This window comes from Artibeus jamaicensis, unplaced genomic scaffold, assembly GCF_021234435.1.
Source record: "Artibeus jamaicensis isolate MK-2021 breed Jamaican fruit bat unplaced genomic scaffold, CSHL_Jam_final contig_354, whole genome shotgun sequence".
Lineage (NCBI taxonomy): Eukaryota > Metazoa > Chordata > Mammalia > Chiroptera > Phyllostomidae > Artibeus > Artibeus jamaicensis.
This window is the reverse complement of record NW_026521803.1, coordinates 27179868-27200544: the sequence shown is the minus strand read 5'-3', so window position 1 is coordinate 27200544 and position 20677 is coordinate 27179868. Positions and strand designations below refer to the sequence as shown.

The following is a 20677-nucleotide window of genomic DNA, read 5'->3' as shown; positions in this document are numbered from 1 at the left end:
GATCAGTTCACTACACGGTTTCCTAGTTTCTGCTTTTGGCTCCTGGTGTTTCTTCCTCGTGAGTGGACTAGCTGTGCATTTTCAGAGGTGTGGTATCTTACTGAAATGGGTATTAAAATGCCTTCTGTCAGGGAGTTATGAGGATATTAGGTCCTCCCAACTCAAGATTTTTACAGTAGCTTCCTGTTCCCTGCTCCAGTTTCTGTTCCTATCTGTTCACTAGGTTAATTTTCCTAAAACACTGTTTATGTCCAAAACTTACTCAGAAACTTTTAAATGGGATGTTGGAGTTCAGCATTCAGCTCTGTTTGGCCCAGTGCATTTGATCATTATGTGATGGTTTTTTAATGGAAACACTCTGCTCCAGCCAAACTGTTCTCACTGTTCCCTAAAAGCCCGTGGACCTTCTTTCTGTCCCTCGTTTATGAGGCCACAGAATTTGTTCTTGTCTTGGGCTGGGGCTAGCTTAGTCTTGTCCTAGGAGATTACCTCCCAGGTGTCTTCTACCCGTGTACCCATCCTTACCTAAACAAAACTGTCTTTTATCCATATTTGAATAAATGCATCCTTCACCCATCTTAAAAGGTTATTAAAAACATGTATTAACATGTCATGATGTAGAATATATAAAATAAGCTAATTTTTTAAGAGCAGTTTTAGACAAAATAGAGCAGAAAATACAGTTTCCGTACCCCCTGCCCCGCACCGCCTCCCCCACGGTTAATGTCCCGCACCAGAGTGGTACATCCGTTAGAATCAGCGACCTGCACTGACACCAGTGATCAGTGCCAGGTGCTGAATATTTGTGCCTATTTGATGAATATTGGTGCAGTGTACAACACGCAATGTTCTAATAGTTCTCTGTTTTTATTTTTAAATGGCAGATTCTTGTAGCTGCTTCTTTCTATCCAGAATACATTTATCGGTGAGAAGAATGCTTAAGCATAAAGTTATAGTCACAAAGGCTTTATGTTTAATTTTTAATTCCTTAGTATAAGGGGCAAGCACTCTCATAGGATCTTGTTTGTGTACATAAAATAAGAAAAGGGCTCAAGAACAGGAGGGTACTGGGATAACGTCAAGAACTGGTAGCTAAGTTCAGAGAGAGGAAACAGAACTGTGCAAAGCAGGATGAAGAAGTATGAAATTGTAGCCTTTTAGTGAGGTCATGGATCCAGTTCTCTCCTTCTGTTTATGAAAAATGCTGAAAAGCGCAGTGAATTTTTCTGAGCTGGGCTGGAACTAGAAGCTCCCTCTTGTTCTAAGAGATTGATTACCTGCTAGATGTCTTTTACCTACATATCCATTCTCATCTAAACAAAACTATCTTTCATCCATATTTAATCAAGTGCTACCTTCACCCCGTCCTAAAAGGTTGTGAAAGTACACGTTCCTGTTCCACGCTGCGGAGCAGAGTAAGGACTGGGCATCTGTGGCCCAGGAATGGTAGGAATGGAGATTCAGCTCGTACCATGTGCTGGTGCTCTTTTTGTGTCAAAAGTGGGTATTGAGAAACACCAGATTGCTATTCTCGTCGTGAGGGCGACAGACTGAAGGGATATCTAGAAGTGGCTAGGGTTGTGGACATGTATTTGAGTTGAAAAGCCATCTGTTTAGAAGTTTTGAAGGAAAACTGATCGCCCAACTCTCTTGCACATGCCAGCTGCTTATTCCAGTCACCCTACGAGTCATTAAAGCACCATTCTTCATTACTAACCTGCCACTAGTGTTTTTCCCCCGGTGTGTGAAAGCGTGTAATTATTGAGAACCTTAGGTTTTAGACTTTAGTTCAAATTCGTATGTTGTAGCACCACCGTCATCATCATTATTTTAGAAGATAAACCAAAAGGTCTTGAGCTGACTTTTCTGTTTGAGTTTAGGCAAGCTGTTGCCAGGTGACGCAGAAGCTCTTCGGTTGCACCTGATGCATTATTGTGAAGCGTGTACGGCGCCCAAAATGCCCGAGTTCATCCTGTACGCGCTCCACAGTGCCTACCGGAAACTGCCGTGGAGGGACCTGCACCCCGACCAGATGCTCATGGAGGCCTTCTTCAAGGTGAGCCCCTCACTCCCTGCTGCCCGGAGATTTGGTCCCAGGGGCAGCAGCCTGTGCTCCCTGCGCTGTGGCCCCTAGGCACAGTTGCCATGTGTGCCAGAGTGGGCCGTGCCCGTGTTCCGTGTGGCCCAGATGGTACTCATGTGAAGCATCATCTCATGGAAATCATGTTAAGGTGTTGGCAGATGATGGGAAGACATTTATAGGACCACTTTTAAACCCAGAGGAAGACTTTGTCCATAACATGGCGGTCATCACCTAGACTTTAGTAATACTGTCGTGTGCGTCCCTAGTATAATGACTACGTCACAGTCGTCTTGGTGTTTTCTGTGTGTGCTTGTTTTCCAGGACTGTACCGTTAGAGCTACGTACTGGTACATGTTCTGTTCGAGCAAAGTGCAGGTGGGAGCAAGCCATTGGTTTCCGTGAGGAGTCACACAGGGAGTTATTAGGGTGTAGGAGACAGACACGTGACACCGGGGATGCGTCGTTGTGTGAAGACCTGAAGTGACCTTCCGGGGTGCCACCAAGTGTGTGGGCATCTTTGCCGTAGAAGCAGCTGCGACCAAAAGCAGGCACAGTGGTGTTGCTTAAATACCAACCAGGCAGTTTGGTGGTTTTTCTGTTTTAAAAAGCCGTTCGTAATCTTCACTTTATATGGTTGTTGCAGTTTGTTTGCTCATAGCTGTCAGTTCATTTGTGTTTACTCTTAACTTATGTCATGTGTTACTGAAACTCCCTCCTTGCTTTCGTTACCGCAGGCCCAGTTGTGTGTGAGGTGCTGGCCTGTGCGTCAGTCTGGGCCTGCACTTCGAGGCTGCAGTGCGTGCAGTGCGATGTCCTGCAGTCTTGACGCGCTTTCACTGGCGGCTGCACCCAGGGCTGCTCTCGTCAGCCATCCCTCTGTAGCTCCATTGAAAGCTGAGGACAGTCGTCTTAAAGAAATAGCAGGTTCAGAAGGATTTTATACCTGAGTATGGGAGACAGGCACTAAGTAGATGTTCATTACTGTTACGAATGTGGAAGGGAGTGTTTGTTTAAAGAGCTGTAAGATAGCGTGTAAGGAAGGGAGCTGCCTTAGCTGTACGGCAGATGAAGTAGTACAACCGTCTGTGAAGGGTCGCCGTGGGCGCTGTGTCTCTAGGAGTTTCTGTTTGATCATAGGTGACCCTGACGTGCCCAGAAACTGGGAACCTTTGTTTTGTGGGCTCTGTTGGCATAACGAGGCACGTCTTTGGAGGGAGTTGATGGTGAGGACAGAGAGTGGGTTATAAAGGACAATTAAGGACCATTTTCTAAAAGGGGAAAAGAGTAAGTGGCTGGCGTGTTGTGGTGATGGTGGTAATGGGAGGGTGTGAATCATCACCAGATTCTGTTGATTGATTTTATAAATGGAGTAGAGCTTCTTCATCTTTGTTTTGAAAGGAAGAATTTGTAGCTAGCTGTTTTATTTTAAACAGATTTGAAACAGGCTTGTAAGGTAGCTTTGACATTGATAATATACTTTATAATACATTTGCTACCCCTCAATCCCTAATAACTTAAAATAGGATTTAATTTAAATATTATACTATCATCAAAAATTGTAAAGACTAAGGATATGGAGACATTTTTGTAACATGTCACTGAAAGACAGTTAAACATATGTATACTAACATAGTCTCGAAGTGTGGCTCCAGGACCAGCAGCATCAGCACCACCTGCGAACTTGTTAGAAATGCAGATTTCTGCTCTGGCCGGTGCGGCTCAGTGGACTGAGTGCCGGCCTACAAACTAAAGAATCGCTGCTTCAATTCCCAATCAGAGCATCCACCTGGGTTGCAGGCCAGGTCCCCAGTAGGGATAACCACGCACGGATGTTTCTCCCCCTCTCTTTCTCCTTGCCTTCCCCTCTCTAAAAATAAAATGAATGCAAATTCTGTGCCTACCCCCAGACGTAGGGAAGTAAAAAACTCTAGGAGTGGGGGCCCCACAGTCTGTGTGTTAGCAAGTGCTCCAGATGGTTCTGATGCGCACTCTGCTAGGCAACTGCGGGTGGATCCCAGCCTTTGTGTCGGCCCAGCGCATCTGAGGGCTGCGATAGGCCCCCCTCAGCCCGAGTGACTCAGCAGGGATTTGCCACCTGGTCAGACTTGGGGAAGCTTATCCCTCTCCTGCTGAGAATTAGTAGAATAAGCAGTGAATTCCAAACAAGCTGCACAGTGTACACACACTGAGCATGGAAGGAAAGATTGTTACCTCTGAATCTCTAGGGGGTAGGGTTATGGGTGACTTGTTATCTGGGAAAAATGCGATTTTTAAAAATATAATTTAGTAAACATCAGTTTGTATACATTTCCAAGATACAGAAATAGCTTAAAGCCAAACGTTGGTTTTAATTTGTTTTCTTCCAGGTAGAACGGGGAAGCCCCAAGAGCTGCTTTTTATTTTTGGGGTCTGTCCTCTGTGAAGTCAACTGGGTCAGTGTGCTCGCTGACGCCTGGAGCCCCAGCCCCCTCCCAGAGACCCGGAGCATGGTTGTCTGCCTCCTTTTCATGATGGTCTTACTGGCAAAGGAGGATCAACTGGTCGACCAACCAGTAAGTTTGGAGAGTCCGTGATAGAGCTCGGCAAGGCCTCCCGGTTCCGCGTTCTCCGTGCAGCCGTCACTGTCAGTGGTCTTCCTGCTGCCTGGCTCTCTGTCCGTATGACTGTGCTCAGCCCATGGGATGCGCCTCTAACTAGATGCCTGATTGCTGTGGCCATTCATGATCTAACTCTGGATGATGAAGGAAACCACAATGAGTCAGAATATAAAAATTAATTTTATTTCACATCTCATGAATTACTAGTTCTAAAACCAGACCAGAGAGTTCCTTTGGAAATTGGGTTCTGAGTACTTACAAATCTTCCTGTGTTTTTGCCAAGACTTTGGCTGCTACTTTCACTAGTACTTCTAACTTCAATGGGTACTTATAGGATGTCTTAACTGTTCTGTGCTGATTATCAAATAGGCCATTGTAGTGGTCACTTGAGAGACTAATTAGGGATCCATTTCTGGCAAAATGGGAGCTCTTGAACTGAAGAACTATGTTTTGTTTTCAGGATTCGCCTCTGCTTAGTCTCCTTGGGCAGACGGGCTCCCTGTCCTGGCATCTCGTGGACATTGTGTCGTATCGGAGTGTGCTGGGTTACTTCAGCAGCCATTACCAGCCATCCATCCTCCTGGCAAAGGAAGCTGCTGCTGAGTTAATTGTGAAGCTCCTAAAAGTGACTGCAGGCCTTTCCATTCCTGCTGATGGCCAGAAGCATCTTGTAAGTTGAGTGTCTGCTTTAACAGGCAGAGAGTGTCCTTTGGCGCTGGTAACAGCTAAGTGGTCCTGAGGACAGCCTTCAAGTCTGAGGCAGCGTATGGGAGGGCGTCTATTGTGTGTGCTTGTATTTTGGCATCTGGGATCTTTTAATTTTACTTACCTCTTTTGATAAGTGGGGTCACATGCTAACAAGAGGCCAAAAGGAATTATGCTTTAGTGGTCTGAATGTCACTGGCAGCTGAATGGCAGGGAAGCCTTGAGTTTGAGTTCCAAAACACTCAGGTACCCAGCTCGCTGCATGCTGATCTTGGTGTCTTATCTAAATTAGAATAATACCTCGCCTGAAAGTGTTCTTGTGAGGCTTAAATGAGATCATGAACATAAACGTGTGTGGAGAAGTTCCTGGCCAGTAATTAGTGTGTAGGAGATGTTTCAGTGTAGTAAAAAAGGAAAAATGTTCCACCAGAATTTGGGGGAGTATAGGTTCTGGTCCAAGTGTCACCAGAGATCTGCGTACCCCTCGGACACACCTGTAGTGTGGCTTCCGGCTCTGTCTTCTGCACTCCCCACCGAAGCGGTCAGCGCGGTGCCGTGCTCCCAGGGAGGACTCGGTTAAGACTGCTTGCGTGGATCCTTTTGAGTGATTCTTTTTTTTATTGTTAGGATGCAGTTCCAAAATGCCAAGCCTTCATTCATCAGATGGTTCAATTCCTCAGCTCCCTGGAACAAAATGGAAAAATCACCTTAGCCGTTCTAGAGCAGCAAATGTCTAAGCTCTTAGATGACATCATTGTCTTTAACCCACCTGGTAAGTAACCCCTGGGAGGTCATGTCTTTATTCAGTAAATGAATTCCTTTTGTCCGTAAGGCATTGTGACGTCAGGAAGAGGCAAAGATACAGTCATTTCTATTCTCAGAGAAGCAGTGGTCAGAGATGACTGGACCCTAGGGACACTGTCACCTTAGCCCAGGGGGTGGGGTGGGGCATGAATGTTAAGAGGGGGGTTGACTTTGTCAGGTGCTGGGGGAGGCTGCCTCAACTGAGGGCTGAGGTGGGTGACTGGGTTGAGTGATTGGGAGGTCCCAGGAGACTGTCCGGAGAGCAGCGTCCCCGGCTACTTCGGCCTTCTAAGGGCACTTCAGGGTCACCTCTAGGCTTCGGAAAAAAACTGTGAGAACTCGTGCTACCAGTGGTTTGGTGGACTGAGTGTCCTCACTGCCTCCTCTGCTGAAAAGGACTATAAAATGTGGGTGCGTGTAAACAAAGCCCCCTGTATAAAACCCCAGTAATCTTGCCTTTAGGGGTTAAGATGCAAAAGCCAAAATTAGATTAGATGACCACCAGTATATATATGTTAGGAAGAAAGTCGTGCTAATGTAAGGTTTTACTGTTGTTTGAGAGCATCAAGAAATGGATGAAACTGACACCTTAATTTAAATGCAAATGTTAAAAAGTCTAAGAAATTCACCAAAAGAATAGAAATAAAATGTGTAACTTCTAAGCTGGTAGAGGGAGATAAAAAGCAATGGCGAAAGCATGTTCAATCCAAAGGCGGCAAAAAAAAAGAATCATGGAGGAGGTGAGAGAAATAACCAAAATAAGATGATGATAAAATTCAAATACATCAGTAATAGCGAGTGGACTGATGTTCAGGTTAGACGGGGCTGTCAGCTGGATTAATAGGCAGCACCGTCCTGCATTAAGTTGTTTGTAAGAAGCACATGGAAAGCTTCCGTTGAGGCAGCCACGTCAGGCAGATACTAAAAGAGAAAAGCCGGCACAGCTCTCCTCGCATCAGACAGGTGGGACTGGGAGGCAGGAAGCGTCACGGAGCCAGATGAGCTGTCATGTGTTTTCCTGAAGCTGCTTGACAGAAAATAGGGAAGCAGCAGCATTAGTAGAGATAAAGAGAGTCACTGGAAATTGATAAATGGTTCAGTTCAGAAATTGATAAAAGGTTCTCACAAGGAGATACAATAATTCTCAACTTATTTGTAGCTAATAATGCAGTATCAAGTGCATAAAGTAACAATTGACAGAACCAGGGAGAGAAGTCCTTGCCCGATAATAAGTAGGTCTTACAGTGACAATTACATTAGGGTTTATTTAATGTTGTGTAAGTGTGTGAATTTGCTCTGGTGGGTGTGATGAGTAATACTCCCTACTCCCATTGACGTGAGTACTGAAGCTGTGGTGTGAGAAAGCCACGACTCTGTTCCATTAAAAAAAAATGTGTTCCCAAGTCAAGGAGAGCTAGAAGTAGTTGGCAGAATTATACCTGTTGAATAGTTTCTCCACACACTCTCAGTGACAGACCTATTTATATTACCATTCTGTCTTTTTCTTACTTAAAAAAGGCAAAAAAACCCCAAACCCTGCTGTCTTGAGCCTTTAAAAAAGGTTTTTCCACCTTTTATATTTTGTTTTAAATAGTAAGTGTTCTGGGTAAACCACTCCAGAATCTACAGTTTTGGTCGTGCTGGAAGTACTGTTTCTAGTTAGTTTATCAAATGACTGCTGAGATCTGTATATTTGGTTTTCCAAGTGAGCGAAGTTTGGGAAACGGTGACTGAGTAAGCAGATTCCGAAGAGTGAGTTACTCCTTCCCACCAGTGTGTCCGTTTACTAGGTGCATTGCTTGGCCGAGCTGCTGTGCCCGAGGATCGTGCAGTAGTGGTTCCTGCTTTGCTCTTACAGAGCACTCATGTGCCCCATCCCATCCTTGAAAGCCAGCCACCACCCAGCATCTTCTTTCTGGTCTCTGAGACTGGCCGCAGAATTGTAAAATCTGCCTGGAGAGCAGCTGAGATCAAAGCACTTCGTTCCCTCAGTCACATGTATTGCCTTTCCAGCAGCTGTTCACGAGTGTGTGTCTGTGTCCTCCCTCAGACGTGGACAGCCAGACCCGCCACATGGCCCTCAGCGGCCTCTTCATGGAAGTCCTGATGATGATGAACAACGCGACCATTCCGACGGCGGAGTTCCTCCGGGGCAGCGTCCGCACCTGGATCGAGCGAAATGTGCACGGGCTGGTGGTCCTGCCCCTTCTCACCGCGGCCTGCCAGAGCCTGGCTTCCGTCCGCCACATGGCCGAGACCACAGAAGCCTGCATCACCTCCTACTTCAAAGAAGGTAAGGGGACCGTTATCTCGTGCTCCGTAAATGCTGCTGTTTTAGAAAGTGTTTTGTCCTCTCCTGAAGATGTGAGGTCAGCATGAGAACCCGTGGCCCATGTCTGTTGGGACAGTATGTTTCGAACCTCTCATTCGTTTTATTGGTTTTGGAGCATCAGAGCGGCACTTCCATGACTGACAAATCCTGTGTGGTCCAGGCCCGCTCATAGTCCTCGGAGAACGTGCTGTAAACCAGTGTCTATACCAGTGGCCCTCGATGGTAATTTTTCCTCTCTTTTGTCACTTGTTAATATGAGTTTTTGTAGGACTGCTTTTGTTGTTTCTTGTCACGTCTTTTAAACCATTATGAAGAGGTTACCTCCCCTCCCCACACCAACTTCCTTTTATTTTCCTTACTCTTTATCTCTAAACTCTCACCTTCTGGAAACAGCCTGGCCTGGTTAAGAAGAAGTGCTCAGGAGAGCAGGTCCCAGCTCCTGGTGCACTGTGTCCCACATCCCGGCTCCTGGTGCTCATGTCCCACGTCCCAGCTCCTGGTGCACTGTGTCCCACATCCCGGCTCCTGGTGCTCATGTCCCACGTCCCAGCTCCTGGTGCACTGTGTCCCACATCCCAGCTCCTGGTGCTCATGTCCCACGTCCCAGCTCCTGGTGCTCATGTCCCACATCCCAGCTCCTGGTGCTCATGTCCCACGTCCCAGCTCCTGGTGCACTGTGTCCCACGTCCCAGCTCCTGGTGCTCATGTCCCACGTCCCAGCTCCTGGTGCACATGTCCCACCATGGTGCACGTAGTAGGTGAGAAAGAAGGGTATTAAAGTGAAAATACCAGGAAGTGTCCTTATTCTGCCTTTTTTTAAAAAAGAGACTTTATTTAGTTTTTAAAGAGAGGGGAACAGAGGGAAAAAGAGAGAGAAATATCAGTGTGTGAGAGAAACATTGACTGGGTGCCTCTCACACACCCCCTCCTGGGGACCTGGCCCGCAACCCAGGTTTGTGTCCTGACTGGAAATTAAACCAGCAACCTTTCAGTTCACAGGCAGCGCTCAGTCCACTGAGCCACATCAGCCGGGACCTGCCCTTTTATTTATTTATTTCTGTAGAGAGTAAAGTTTTTATTTATTCTCCAAGAAAGGAGAGGGGCATGGTGTGGAAAGATACACCAGCCAGGGCCTGCCCGTTTTTTGACAAAATGAATGAATCTCCATGGGAGGTGTCACCTAACTCTGACACGACGTGTCACCATGTCACCGCATTATAATCTCCCCAAGAATTGAGAGCCATTAGGACAACACCCCTGGTCCAAGTTGCTTGTGTTACTAAAATCAAAATTGTCTCTCTTTTTTAAGTCTGTGAAACATTTTCGAGGATTTCTGTTGGGATATGAGTCAAACCAAGCCTGAATAAAAATAGAGTAATGATTTCCCTTGGAAAAGCGTCAGTATTCATAATGTAAAGTGTTAAAGTTAGCACTTTCGGACGACTGGGATAGGCAGTGTCTGCATGTGAGTTTAGTGATCATACTGTGATGAGAAAGGTGATTTATAAAAGTGCAACACTGAGTTCAGATTTCTTTTTTTAAAGATTCTATTTATTTCTTTTTAGAGGGGGAGGGGTGGGGAGAGAAAGAAACATCAGTGTGTGGTTGCATCTCATGTGCCCTCTGCTGGGGACCTGGCCTACAACCCAGGCATGTGCTGTGACTGGGAATCGAACCAGTGACCCTGTGGTTCACAGGCTGGTGGTCAATCCACTGGGCCACACCAGTCAGGTGATTTCTGGTTTCTTGGCCCTCTCTGTGACTAGCCAGGGCCCGGGCCCGGGCATTTAGCATGAGGACTTTCCAGCTAAGGCATGTTTCACTTTTGTGGTCTCTAGGGCCCCTGTGGAGCTTAAAGTGAGAGATAATTACAGCAGTTCTGTCATTTGAATCTGGCTTTTATCTCGTTGTCTCCTCTTGTTGTTTTCTTAGGCTCCAGCAACCAGATTTTAGGATGGGGCCCCATTCTGGTGTCCCTTCAAGTTCCTGAGCTCACCATAGAAGAATTTCTGCAGGAGTGCCTGTCCCTTGGCAGCTACTTGACTCTTTATGTCTACTTGCTGCAGTGCTTAAACAGCGAACAGACGCTGAGGAACGAAATGAAAGTGCTGCTCCTCTTAAGCAAGTGGCTGGAACAGGTGTACCCGAGGTGGGTCGGCCCGCTGGCTGCTGGGTCAGACTCACTGGGTTTGGACCACTTGGAAAGTCGGGTGAAGCGAGTGTTCATTTCCGTGCACAGAACCAAGTGAAACAAACAAACAAGGCTGTGAGGTGCAGGGATACGTTTTTAAGAAAGATTTTTACTTGCACATGCTAATTTTCTGAGCAGGGTTTTTATTTCCTACAAGTGGCATTTTGAAGCACCATCCTTTAGCTTCTCTTATCAGTTCAGTTAGCGGTAACACCAATGTTTATGCTTCATGGGGTTGTTACGAGGGCTCACACAGTGTCTGGCCTGTCCTAACTGTTCAATAAATGGTGGCTGTTAACGCCTCCTTACTTTATTAACATTGTTACCTATTAACCTAAGCTTTAAAAATACTAAATGATCCTTACACTTAAAACTCAAACGTGAGTAGAAAAAATCCACTCCTAATTTTCTTTTGCTCCTGCTCCTCCCTCCAGGTCTGTGCAGGAAGAGGCGAAGCTGTTCTTGTGGTGGCACCAGGTCCTCCAGCTGTCCCTGGTTCAGACCGAGCAGAAGGATTCGGTCCTGACAGAATCCGTCATTCGAGTGCTGCTCATGCTCCAGAGCAGGCAGAGCCTGCTGGCCGAGGAGAGGCTCAGCTCCGGGATTCTGGGGGCGATTGGGTTTGGCCGAAAGTCGCCCTTGTCTAACAGGTAGGGGAGGTCCTGCTGCTCCTCTCCCGAGTGGGCCTCGGCGTCTGCACCCGCCTGGGGGCTGTGATACTGCAGTGGGTGTTTGACCTAAGGGCTAGGTTTCCCTCAAAGACTAAGGGGGAAAAGGAGAAAGCCTTGATGACATCTTATTTTTTAAATCATATTTATGTTTTTCTCATTATGAAACAATTTTGTTTTTATGTCCAAAGGACTTTTTAAAGAGATTTTATTTATTTTTAGAGGGGAAGGAAGGGAGAGAAACATCAGTGTGTGGTTGCCTTTCATGCACCTGCTACTGGGGACCTGGCCTGTAGCGGCATGTGCCCTGACTGGGAATGGAACTGGTGACCCTTAACGTTTGAAGGTCGGCACTCAGTCCACTGAGCCACATCAGCCAGGGCTCAAAGAATGTTTTTTTTACTAGTATCTCTTGTTGTGTTTTGATTTTGCAACCTCACTGCACTAATGATTTCTTTTTGTCTTGGAGCTAGTGCTGGTGGGTGGGATTAGGTTAAAATACGGGTCCCTGTAGGCACTTCACTGCCCATGTGATCAGAGTAATCCAGGCTCCTGGAGGGATGCAGTCTGCTAGAACTGGTAAATCGAGATGAGTTAAAGTTAACTGATAAGAAAGGAAAGCAGTGAGAAGCAAATCTAGATTTTTGTTGCTAAACATTCTGAGGTATAAAAGAACTTGCCGGTAGCCTCTCATTTTATCTCCTGATACTCATTTGCATTCTGGAACCCTTTAGCACCCGTATCAGTGTTGGAAAGGGTTCGCCTAGATCGGGTGTCAGGTGTCAGCCTTTGTGTGGAGTGACTCATGCTTTTGTTGTGGCTGTGGGAGCCACTTCATTCAAGCTTCCTGTTTCCTTGTTTATGGTAGAACTTATCAGGACTGTGTGATTATGATTCACTTAAATGCTGGTAAAATACATGTAACATAAAACTGTCATGGTAACCATTCTAAAACATACAGTCAAGTGGCATTTAGTGTACGCACGACGTTGCAGCCGTCTCCACTAACCTAGTTCCAGACCGTCCTCCGGCCCCGGATGGAAATCCCGGACCATTCGGCAGCCGCTCCTTATGCTCCTCCCCCCAGGTCTCTGGCAATCACTGATTGACTTCTGAATACGTGTGTCTTATTCTGAACATCTCATATAAATGGAATCGTGTGTATTAATACAGGGTGGGGCAAAAGTCGGTTTATAGTTGTGAAGATGCAAAACACAGTTTATTTTGTTACTATTATTCATTAATTGTAGTATTTTTCATACGAACAGCTGTAAACCTACTCTTGCTGCACCCTGGATGTGGCCTCTTGTGTCTGGCTTCTGTCACTTGCCTTAGAGTTTCCAGACTCACCCATGTTTTAGTGTGTGTCTGCCTCCTTCCTTCCTTCCTATGACTGAAGAACATTCTGTTGTGTGGCCACACTGCGTTTTGTTGATCCGCTCATCAGTTGATAGGAATGTGGTTTGTTTTTTTTTTCCTGTCTTTTGGCTGTCATGAATAGTGCTGCTATGAAACTCGTTTACAAGTTTTTGTTAAAACACGAGTTTTTAGTTCTTTTCGGTATATGTCTGGGAGCGGACTGCCCGGACCATGCCCTCGCTCCGTGTTGAACTTGTGGAGGAGCTGCCGGACTTCCCACGGCACCTGCCCCGGTTCCGTGTTCCCACCTGCGGTGTCAGAGGGTTCCAGGTGTTCTGCACCTTGCCAACACTTTCACCCTGGGTCTGGATTATGCTTACATTGTTTGGGTGGTAATTTAGATGGAAGGGAAGATTAGGGCTCCTTCTTGATCATGTTTAAGTTTCCTGAAGAGGCTAAAAACAACAGTAGGTATGGAAATGTGTTAGTCTTTTAATAGAAAATACGATGTTCATGTTAAATGCTTACTTTAATACTCATCGACTGCCCCTTGACCTCTCCCTCACACTAGGTTCCGAGTGGCCGCCCGAGGCATGGCCGCCTTCCTCTCAGTGCAGGTTCCCGCTGAGGATCAGCTTCGCCTGAAGCCCGGCTCTGAATTGTGCCTCACCCTGAAAGCTCAGCAGGTCAGTAGCCACAGCTTTACTGTGAAGGGGTAGATGTTTTCCAGCAGGCCAAGGAGGCGGGGAGGTGGAGAGGGGCGGCTGCAGTCTTCACGTGTGAAGTCCCTGTGCGTTACTGTGGGGGACTGCGTGTGCCTGCCCCGGATTTTAAAGCACGTTTATAAAGGGCCCTGCACTATTGCCCTTTTACAAACGTGGAAGAAGCAAGGCCAGAGGCGAGCCAGTCTGGCGGAGAATTTGGTTTGTGTGTGGCAGGCTGGGGACTGGCACAACGGAGGTGGCCCCAGTTGAGAATGGTGGCGGTTAGTTGAGCTTTCACTTGGAACCAAGGAAATGGTTCCTGTTTTGTGAATCTGGAGGTTGACCACTGTTGGCTGATGCTGGAATAACCTAACATGGGCAAAATGATACCTGGGAGAATTATAGTTGTTCTAAAAATGGAGGGGGGGGCACATGGCAGTAACCATTCCTGTAACTATTGTCACCTGCCATCAGGCTGGCCAGGTGCGAATGATGGCCGAGTTGCTGAGTGCTTACTACATGCCAGACACTGTGCTCAGTGTTAACTCACTTGCTGCTGATGAGTTAAAGTTTTAATTCATTTAATCCTCACAACAGACCTTACAGTACAGGCACTTTTATTATCCTAGAGTTTGTGGATGTGGAAATGGAGATAAAAAGAGGCTAATGAGTGCCGGGGCCAGAGTTTGGGGTTCACTGGTCCAGGCTGGCTCCGTGCGCATGCTCCACGGTGCTGTCCCTGCTCAGTGGCAGCCACTTGGACCTCGTAGCTCTTCTCTTCTGCAGCTTTTTCACGTCTCGGCAGCCGCGTTCAGGCGGTATCTTGGTTGTTAGGGGCACAGATCAGGCAGCACAGTCAGCAGGCCCTGCACCGCCATCTCGGTTTATGCAGTGCCCGAGACGCGCCGTGCGCTCACTAGACGCTGCCGTCTGAGTCCCTGTGCCGCCCAGGTCAGCAGGAGGGTCTCCTGCTGTGAGGTTAGGGCGGTGCCTCGCAGGGCGTATTTCAGAAGTCGCTCCTGTCCTGTGGCCACCAGTACCCGGACTGTGCCTTCTGCTTCACTGTGGTGTCAGGTGTCCAGGTCTTGCCTTTCTGTCTGCGTCCCTGTAGACTTGAAGTAGCCATGCGTACTTCTCATCAGGATTGTCAGACCTGAGAAGTCACGTTTTCATAAAATGATTCCTCTTAGGCAAACTCTCACAGAAGGCCACTTTGGGGGCTGAACTTAAAAAAGAAATGGGGGGAAAAATAGAGGTGTGTAGACTGTGGTCCGTGAGAGGTGTGCTTGTCCCTGTCCTTCCTGTTCTTGGACTGGCTGTTCACACAGCAGGTAGCCTGGTACCAGAGTTTCTTTGGCGGTTCATCTCCAGCCCCCGGGTAACTTACTTCTAAGCTGCCAGTTCACTTACTATCCTCAGAAACATGTCCCTTCTTGCCCTGACCATTGTGGCTCAGTTGGTTGGGTGCCGTTCAGTGAGCAAAGGGTCCCTGGTTCAATTCCTGGTCGGGGCACATGCCTGGGTTGTGGGTTCAGCCCCCTGTTGGGGCACGGGCGAGAGGCAACCAATTGATGTTTCTGTACCCCTCTTCCTCCCTCCTGTAACTTTCTCTCTAAAAATAAATAAATAAAGCTTTAAAATGATCTCCCTTCTTGTTTTACTGAGAGAAGCAGGTTTTGTCTTTAACCTGTATTCTCTAGTGCAGTGATTTCCACAAATGGGGGCAGGACTTCCTGGCTCACGTTCAGAATCCTGGGGTTGGGTGTGTTTGTATAGTTGGAAAGTAAAACTTCACACCTTCAAGAACCATAGTTCTGACTTTTTGTTTGTTTTCTTCAAATATAGTCTCTTTTCTCCCTCGTTGAAGGAAAAAAAATGAAATTATGGAATAAAACACGTTTTCTTTATTCCTGAAGAGAGGCATGGGAACATTTTCCTTGTTCCTATGGGCAGAAGCTGGGGGAATCTCTACGTTTATGCTTGTTGGCTAACAGAATGGCCTCTCTGCTGACCCTCGGCAGCACTTAGCCACTGGTCTCTTTTGAATTTCATTCACTTGAACAGTTTAATACGACATTATTATGTAACCTAAGAACAAACCCCAATAGCAAGTTAAGTAAGTAGGCCTCACAGGCAGCCGGTGCCTATGATTTCCAGCTGGGGGTCCAAGGGGAGGGGAGGCAGCTGCTGGGCTGGTGGGGAGGGATCCCTGCTGGCGGAGTGGCTGCAGCCGTGGCTCTCTGTGGGGAAGGGCTGGGAGGGCGCACGGGCCAGGAAGAGGGCGGGCTGTATGTAGCAGGTGGCAAAAGCCCCTGAAGCTTAGGTTGCTGGCCGCCTCTTGTGGCTAATCAGTGCCTGCCTTTGGGGCTTCTCATTTCAGTTCCGTAGCTTCTCCAGAGGCTCACGGTTGTACCCGATGATAGCGGCATGCGTGCCACACCTGCTGGAATCACGTTACACGCGCCCAGGTGGTTAACCCTCTCGTCTCCCATGTCTTTCAGGCTCTGAGTGCCCTTGAGTCCTTGACCTCAAGTAAGCAGTATGTTGAATACCAGGACCAGATATCGCAAGCTGCACAATTCATAAAGCATCCTGGCCATTGCCTCCAGGATGGGAAAAGCTTCCTGGCTCTTCTTGTTAACGGTCTCTACCCAGAAGTGCATTATTTGGACAATATACGATAGTAACACTGAGGCTCTGGAAAAACCCGTGGCTGTTTATGTTTACATTTAACTTTGCTGTTGCACAGGTAACTTTGCTCAGTTTCACTGCAGAGCTCAGTGTGGCCCATGAGAGGGTAGGTTGGGACAGAAGTCAGAGGCACCAGATGATTCTGTTGTGCACGTGCATGTGTGTGTGTGCGTGTTCATAACTCTTAAAACCTTCCATAGACTTTTCCATTTCTGTGTTCAGCCAATGAGGTAAACTTACCAAGTTCCCCTCGGGGGCAGAGCTACTCACAGTTGCCGTGTACCCCAGTCATCTCAAGGCCCCGGGACGGGGCTCCCTGTGTGCTTCGGCTTCTGTCTCCTCCGGGTTTCTTTAACCGTCGAGCCCCCCCCCCCCCCGTGCCGGATCTAACTGCTTTAGAGCCTCACTTTTGAGTCCCGTGTGTGTTTTTCCAAAGTGAAACAATCTTTGAAAGTTCTGCCTTTCTCAACTGTGGGGAGATACATCAACATAAAAGTATTGTGTTATTTCTCTCAGAGGGGAGATAAGAATGCTGAGTTATAGTCAGTCATTGTCTAGAATGCGACCACTCGATCCTGATTAGAGTGGACAGCAGAGATGGTGGCCAGCACATTTCCGTCAGCTGTGTGTCCTCATGGAGAAGGAGCCATCTGTCTTTGAGGCTGCTGGGCACAGATGTGTCTTGTAATGGAAACAGGGCTTATGCCCTGCAGCTCAGTGTGGACACGAGCTCCCTCCCGTTCTCTCCCAGCTCATTCCCACATTCATTCATTGCTCGGCCCCTGTGGACGTGTAAGTTTGCAGCTCTTCACAGACACCAAGTTAGGTAGGTACCTGCCCTACTGAGGGGAGAGAGAACAAGAAAACAAGGACGAACTTCTGTTCCCGGCTTGTTTCTTCACTCCATTTGAAACTGAAATGAGGCTAACACACTTGTCGAAACACTGGCCCACGGAAACTAGGTCAGGTCAGGAGACTTGCCTGGAAATCGGCTTTTTTCAGTAGCCCCATGTCTTCTGTTGCTGTTAACTTCATTCATTACCAAAGCCTGTCTGTAGCAGTGCTGAATTCTGCTGTCGTCTCCTTGCTCTTGTCACTTCCCCCAGGAATTAGCTGTTTGACTTTCGTCATCACAGTCACAATTCTGTTGGCTCCAAATTGTCTTCGTTTGTCCACTTGCATAACGTGTCTTTTGTTTAGGGTTATCTGCAGCCCAAGGGTGTTTACGGAAAACTAGCTAAATAGTCACCGAGAGCTTTTAGCAGGGGAGGAGGACACGGGTGGACACAGGACATTTCGGCATCCTCAGGGGATACGTCCCCACACATTCGGGGTGTGCAGCTGTTGGTCACTTGGGGCTCCTGTGGGTGGACGGAACAATTCTGCCTCACAGGGCAGGGTCCGATAGAGGCCACGCTGCAAGTCCGCTGGGCCGCGCCACGCCCCCTCAGGCGGGCACATGTCAGAGCTCTCCTGGTTTTTGCCTCTCTCCGTGTTCAAAATCCGTCATCTTCCTCATGCCACGTGCAAGAAAGTGTTGGAATCTGTGGTGGGCCATTTAGAGGCTGATTGGGCAACAAGATTTGTCAAGATTTCATGACAAAATATTTTGTGTGTTGTTTTCTTGGAGGACGATGTAATTATGAGTATCCTAGAATGTGAAATTTTTGCCTGAGAGTATGTATATTTTAAAGAAAATTATGATTAATCTGTTAATTTTTGAAGGTTTATGATATTTATAATGTACTTGGTCTGTAAAAATTATAAAAAATAAAATCATTCTTTGATTGTAGTTGGTAAGAGTCTGACTTCAGTCTGTCATACTGTCCTGTAAACTTCTGCCATTGTTTTTTTTTTTTAAATATTTTATTTATTTTTTTTCGAGAGAGGGGAAGGGAAGGAGAAAGAGTGGGAGAGAAATATCAATGTATGGTTGCCTCTCATGAGTCCCCTGCTGGGAACTGGCCTGCAACCCAGGCATGTGCCCTGACTGGGAATCGAACCGCGATACTCTGGTTCGCAGGCCTGCGCTCAATCCACTGATCTGTGCCAGCCAGGGCAAATTCTGCCATTGTTGATTGATGAAGAGGTTCGTGCCTGACGACATGGCATTTATCTGACGGTGCAACTTAAGTGTCAGAGGTGGTGGGTCAGAGTGCCGCTGCTTTAACTCCCCTGTGCGGAACAGGTGGTTTACTAACTGCTTCGCTCCCTGGGAGGCTCTGGGCTAGAAAGCGCTTTAAAGGCATGGGGAGAGTTCAGTAGTGGCGGTGCTGCCGTAGCCTCCTGGGACTGAGGACACCCAGCGTGATCTTCAGCTCTCAGGAGTCACAAGCTGCTGCTGGCAAAAGCAGGTGGCATCCAGAGGGTGCAGGGCCAGCTGCTGAGCCAGTCACCGGTGCTGCACGTGGGTCCCTGGGTCAGGCAAGACCAAGGTCACCTCTGGGCCCAGCAGCGTTTAGAGTGAGCAAGCACATGTGGTAATCAGTGGCATCCGGTGCAGATTGGGGTGTCTGGCAGCTTCCCGCTCTTGGAAAAAGCATCTCCTAGGCTTCTCCACTTGTGTCCCTGCTCCGCAGGGTACAGAGGATGCTGATCTGGGAGGCACAGAGGCGAAGGGAGGGAGATCCCGAGGATGTGTCTGCTCAGCCTGATGGGGCCGGGACCTGCCCCTGCGAGTTCCCAAAGCTCCTGGGCACATGGGCCTCGGTCCCAGGCAGGTAGGTCTCTGTTCTCTGAGGTGGGAGAGGCCTGGTCCAGAAAATGGAACTCCCTGAGCAGCCTGACTTCATTTTAACCAAGTGCCAACTCCGTTCCTCCCAGTCGGTCACCAAAATCAGTGTGTCTACGTTGAACAGGTTAGAGTGTGAGAACACCCTTGCCCTTTCTTCCTTTCGAATGAAGGTGATGCACAGTTTTCCGGTGGGTTTTTAAGCCTAAAATTGATTATTTCTTCTGGAGCAGCAAGCAGATGCCATGGGACCCCAAGTCTGCAGAAGCATTAGAGCTCATCTAGTCCCACCTCTCACTCAGCAGGGATCCCCAGTCCCAGCTCTCCAGCCCCTCTTTCGCCCTTTCCTGTGGCAGGTTGTCCCGCAGGCAACTGCAGAGGCTATTGATGGACTCTTCGTATTAAGCCAAAACTTTGGCTTAGTTTCCAGTGTGAAGACACTGGCCTCCTGGAAACATTGGTTCTGGTCCTGCTGGGGTGGGCCAGGCTGTAGCTGCTCTTACACCTCCCCACAGACCTCCGGACGCTTTGAGACCTTCTCACATCTTTGACCCCCAGCCCACCAGCCTGGCCTCTGTTGTCTCCAAGCTGAATGCTTGGTGCCTTTCTCTGTCCTGGTCCAGCACAGTGTCTTAACAGGGCCAGCCACACTTTGGTTGGGTGCCCCAAGTAGCCCGTGTCATTCTAAAAGGGCCACACCCAGGATTAGCAGGGTGAGGACTCAGGTGAGGCAAATGAGGCACCCAGGGCACACATTTTAAGTTGTCACTCACCTGCAGATGCCAAGAGTGTCCCTCCTATATTCTTTGTCCTAGCCTGGTCCCTTGCCCTGGCACTTGATTACATTAGTGCAGGCTGGCAATGTGAGTTCACCTACCTGGACTCGGGCAGTATCAGCTCTCAGCAGCTGTGCCCTGGGTGGTATGTTCCATTAAGAGGGGAGGTGAGTGCCAGCTCCAGGCCTAACATCTGCTGCTGCCAAAGACTGGTCTGGGCTGCCTGCACAAGGGGCTCACAGTAAGGTGCTTTGTGCTTCTCCAAAACTGCCTGCTCTTCATGTAGGACCATTACAGCTTATTTGGAGGTAGTAGCTGATTTTTTTCCTGCTCAGTTAGCTTTGCCTTATTAAGCAAAACGTTGGAAATAAGTGGTTTGCTTAAACAAAAAAGTACCCTCTGTTGTGGTCTTCCATTTGCATCTAGGTCAAACTGGGGGAAGTTCTTGGCGCACAACCAGGCTCTGACCTTGCCCTGGTCCGCGATGACCCTCTCGCATCACAGAGGCATCGTGCGGCCAAAGAAGCGATAGTTGAAGTTGCCTTCAGTTCGAGTCGGTTCCTGGTTTCTAGTGACAATAGCTTGAAAAAAGTGAACTACTGGCCCTACTTAGGAATAATAAAACCACTAAAGGATGTCAATTATTACAACTTTTATTTTTTAATATACAGATGTAATACCTTGCATTGAGCACTGAGGGCTGGAACTGACTTTTCTTTCCATGGCTTAAAATCACCTGTGTGGCAACAAATACTCTTAAGTGTGTTCAACTCTGTTTTCTTCCCACATGTGCAGTGTGGCCTTTAAAAACCACGACTTAATTTGGTCATTAAATGTACCATATTTACTTCTTTACTCTTTAGCATTTATAAATTAGTACAAAGGAGAAGTTCTTTTAATGATGAGAAATAGGAAGAAATGAGAATTGGTGAAATAAACTAGACTCAGATTTCATTCTTCACACGTGGTGGATATGTCTCATCTTTTGGCAAGCTTGTTGGTAGGACTCTATACCCAGAAATCACACTAAGACAAA

The 20677-nt window shown here is 47.6% G+C and overlaps 1 protein-coding gene across 5 annotated transcripts in view; it reads left to right on the top strand.

The window, feature by feature from the left end:
* Nucleotides 1-17883, top strand: part of EPG5 (ectopic P-granules 5 autophagy tethering factor) — a 92653-nt gene extending 74770 nt beyond the window's left edge. For all 5 annotated transcript variants that reach the window (XM_037165058.2, XM_037165059.2, XM_037165057.2 and 2 more), the window contains 9 exons: nucleotides 1881-2056; nucleotides 4450-4635; nucleotides 5141-5350; nucleotides 6013-6157; nucleotides 8240-8482; nucleotides 10454-10670; nucleotides 11147-11362; nucleotides 13311-13425; nucleotides 15945-17883. In XM_037165058.2, coding sequence (XP_037020953.2) covers nucleotides 1881-2056; nucleotides 4450-4635; nucleotides 5141-5350; nucleotides 6013-6157; nucleotides 8240-8482; nucleotides 10454-10670; nucleotides 11147-11362; nucleotides 13311-13425; nucleotides 15945-16127 — 1691 coding nt within the window. In that variant the 3' untranslated portion in view covers nucleotides 16128-17883. The remainder of the gene's footprint in view (nucleotides 1-1880; nucleotides 2057-4449; nucleotides 4636-5140; nucleotides 5351-6012; nucleotides 6158-8239; nucleotides 8483-10453; nucleotides 10671-11146; nucleotides 11363-13310; nucleotides 13426-15944) is intronic.
* The last annotated feature ends 2794 nt before the right edge of the window (nucleotides 17884-20677 follow it).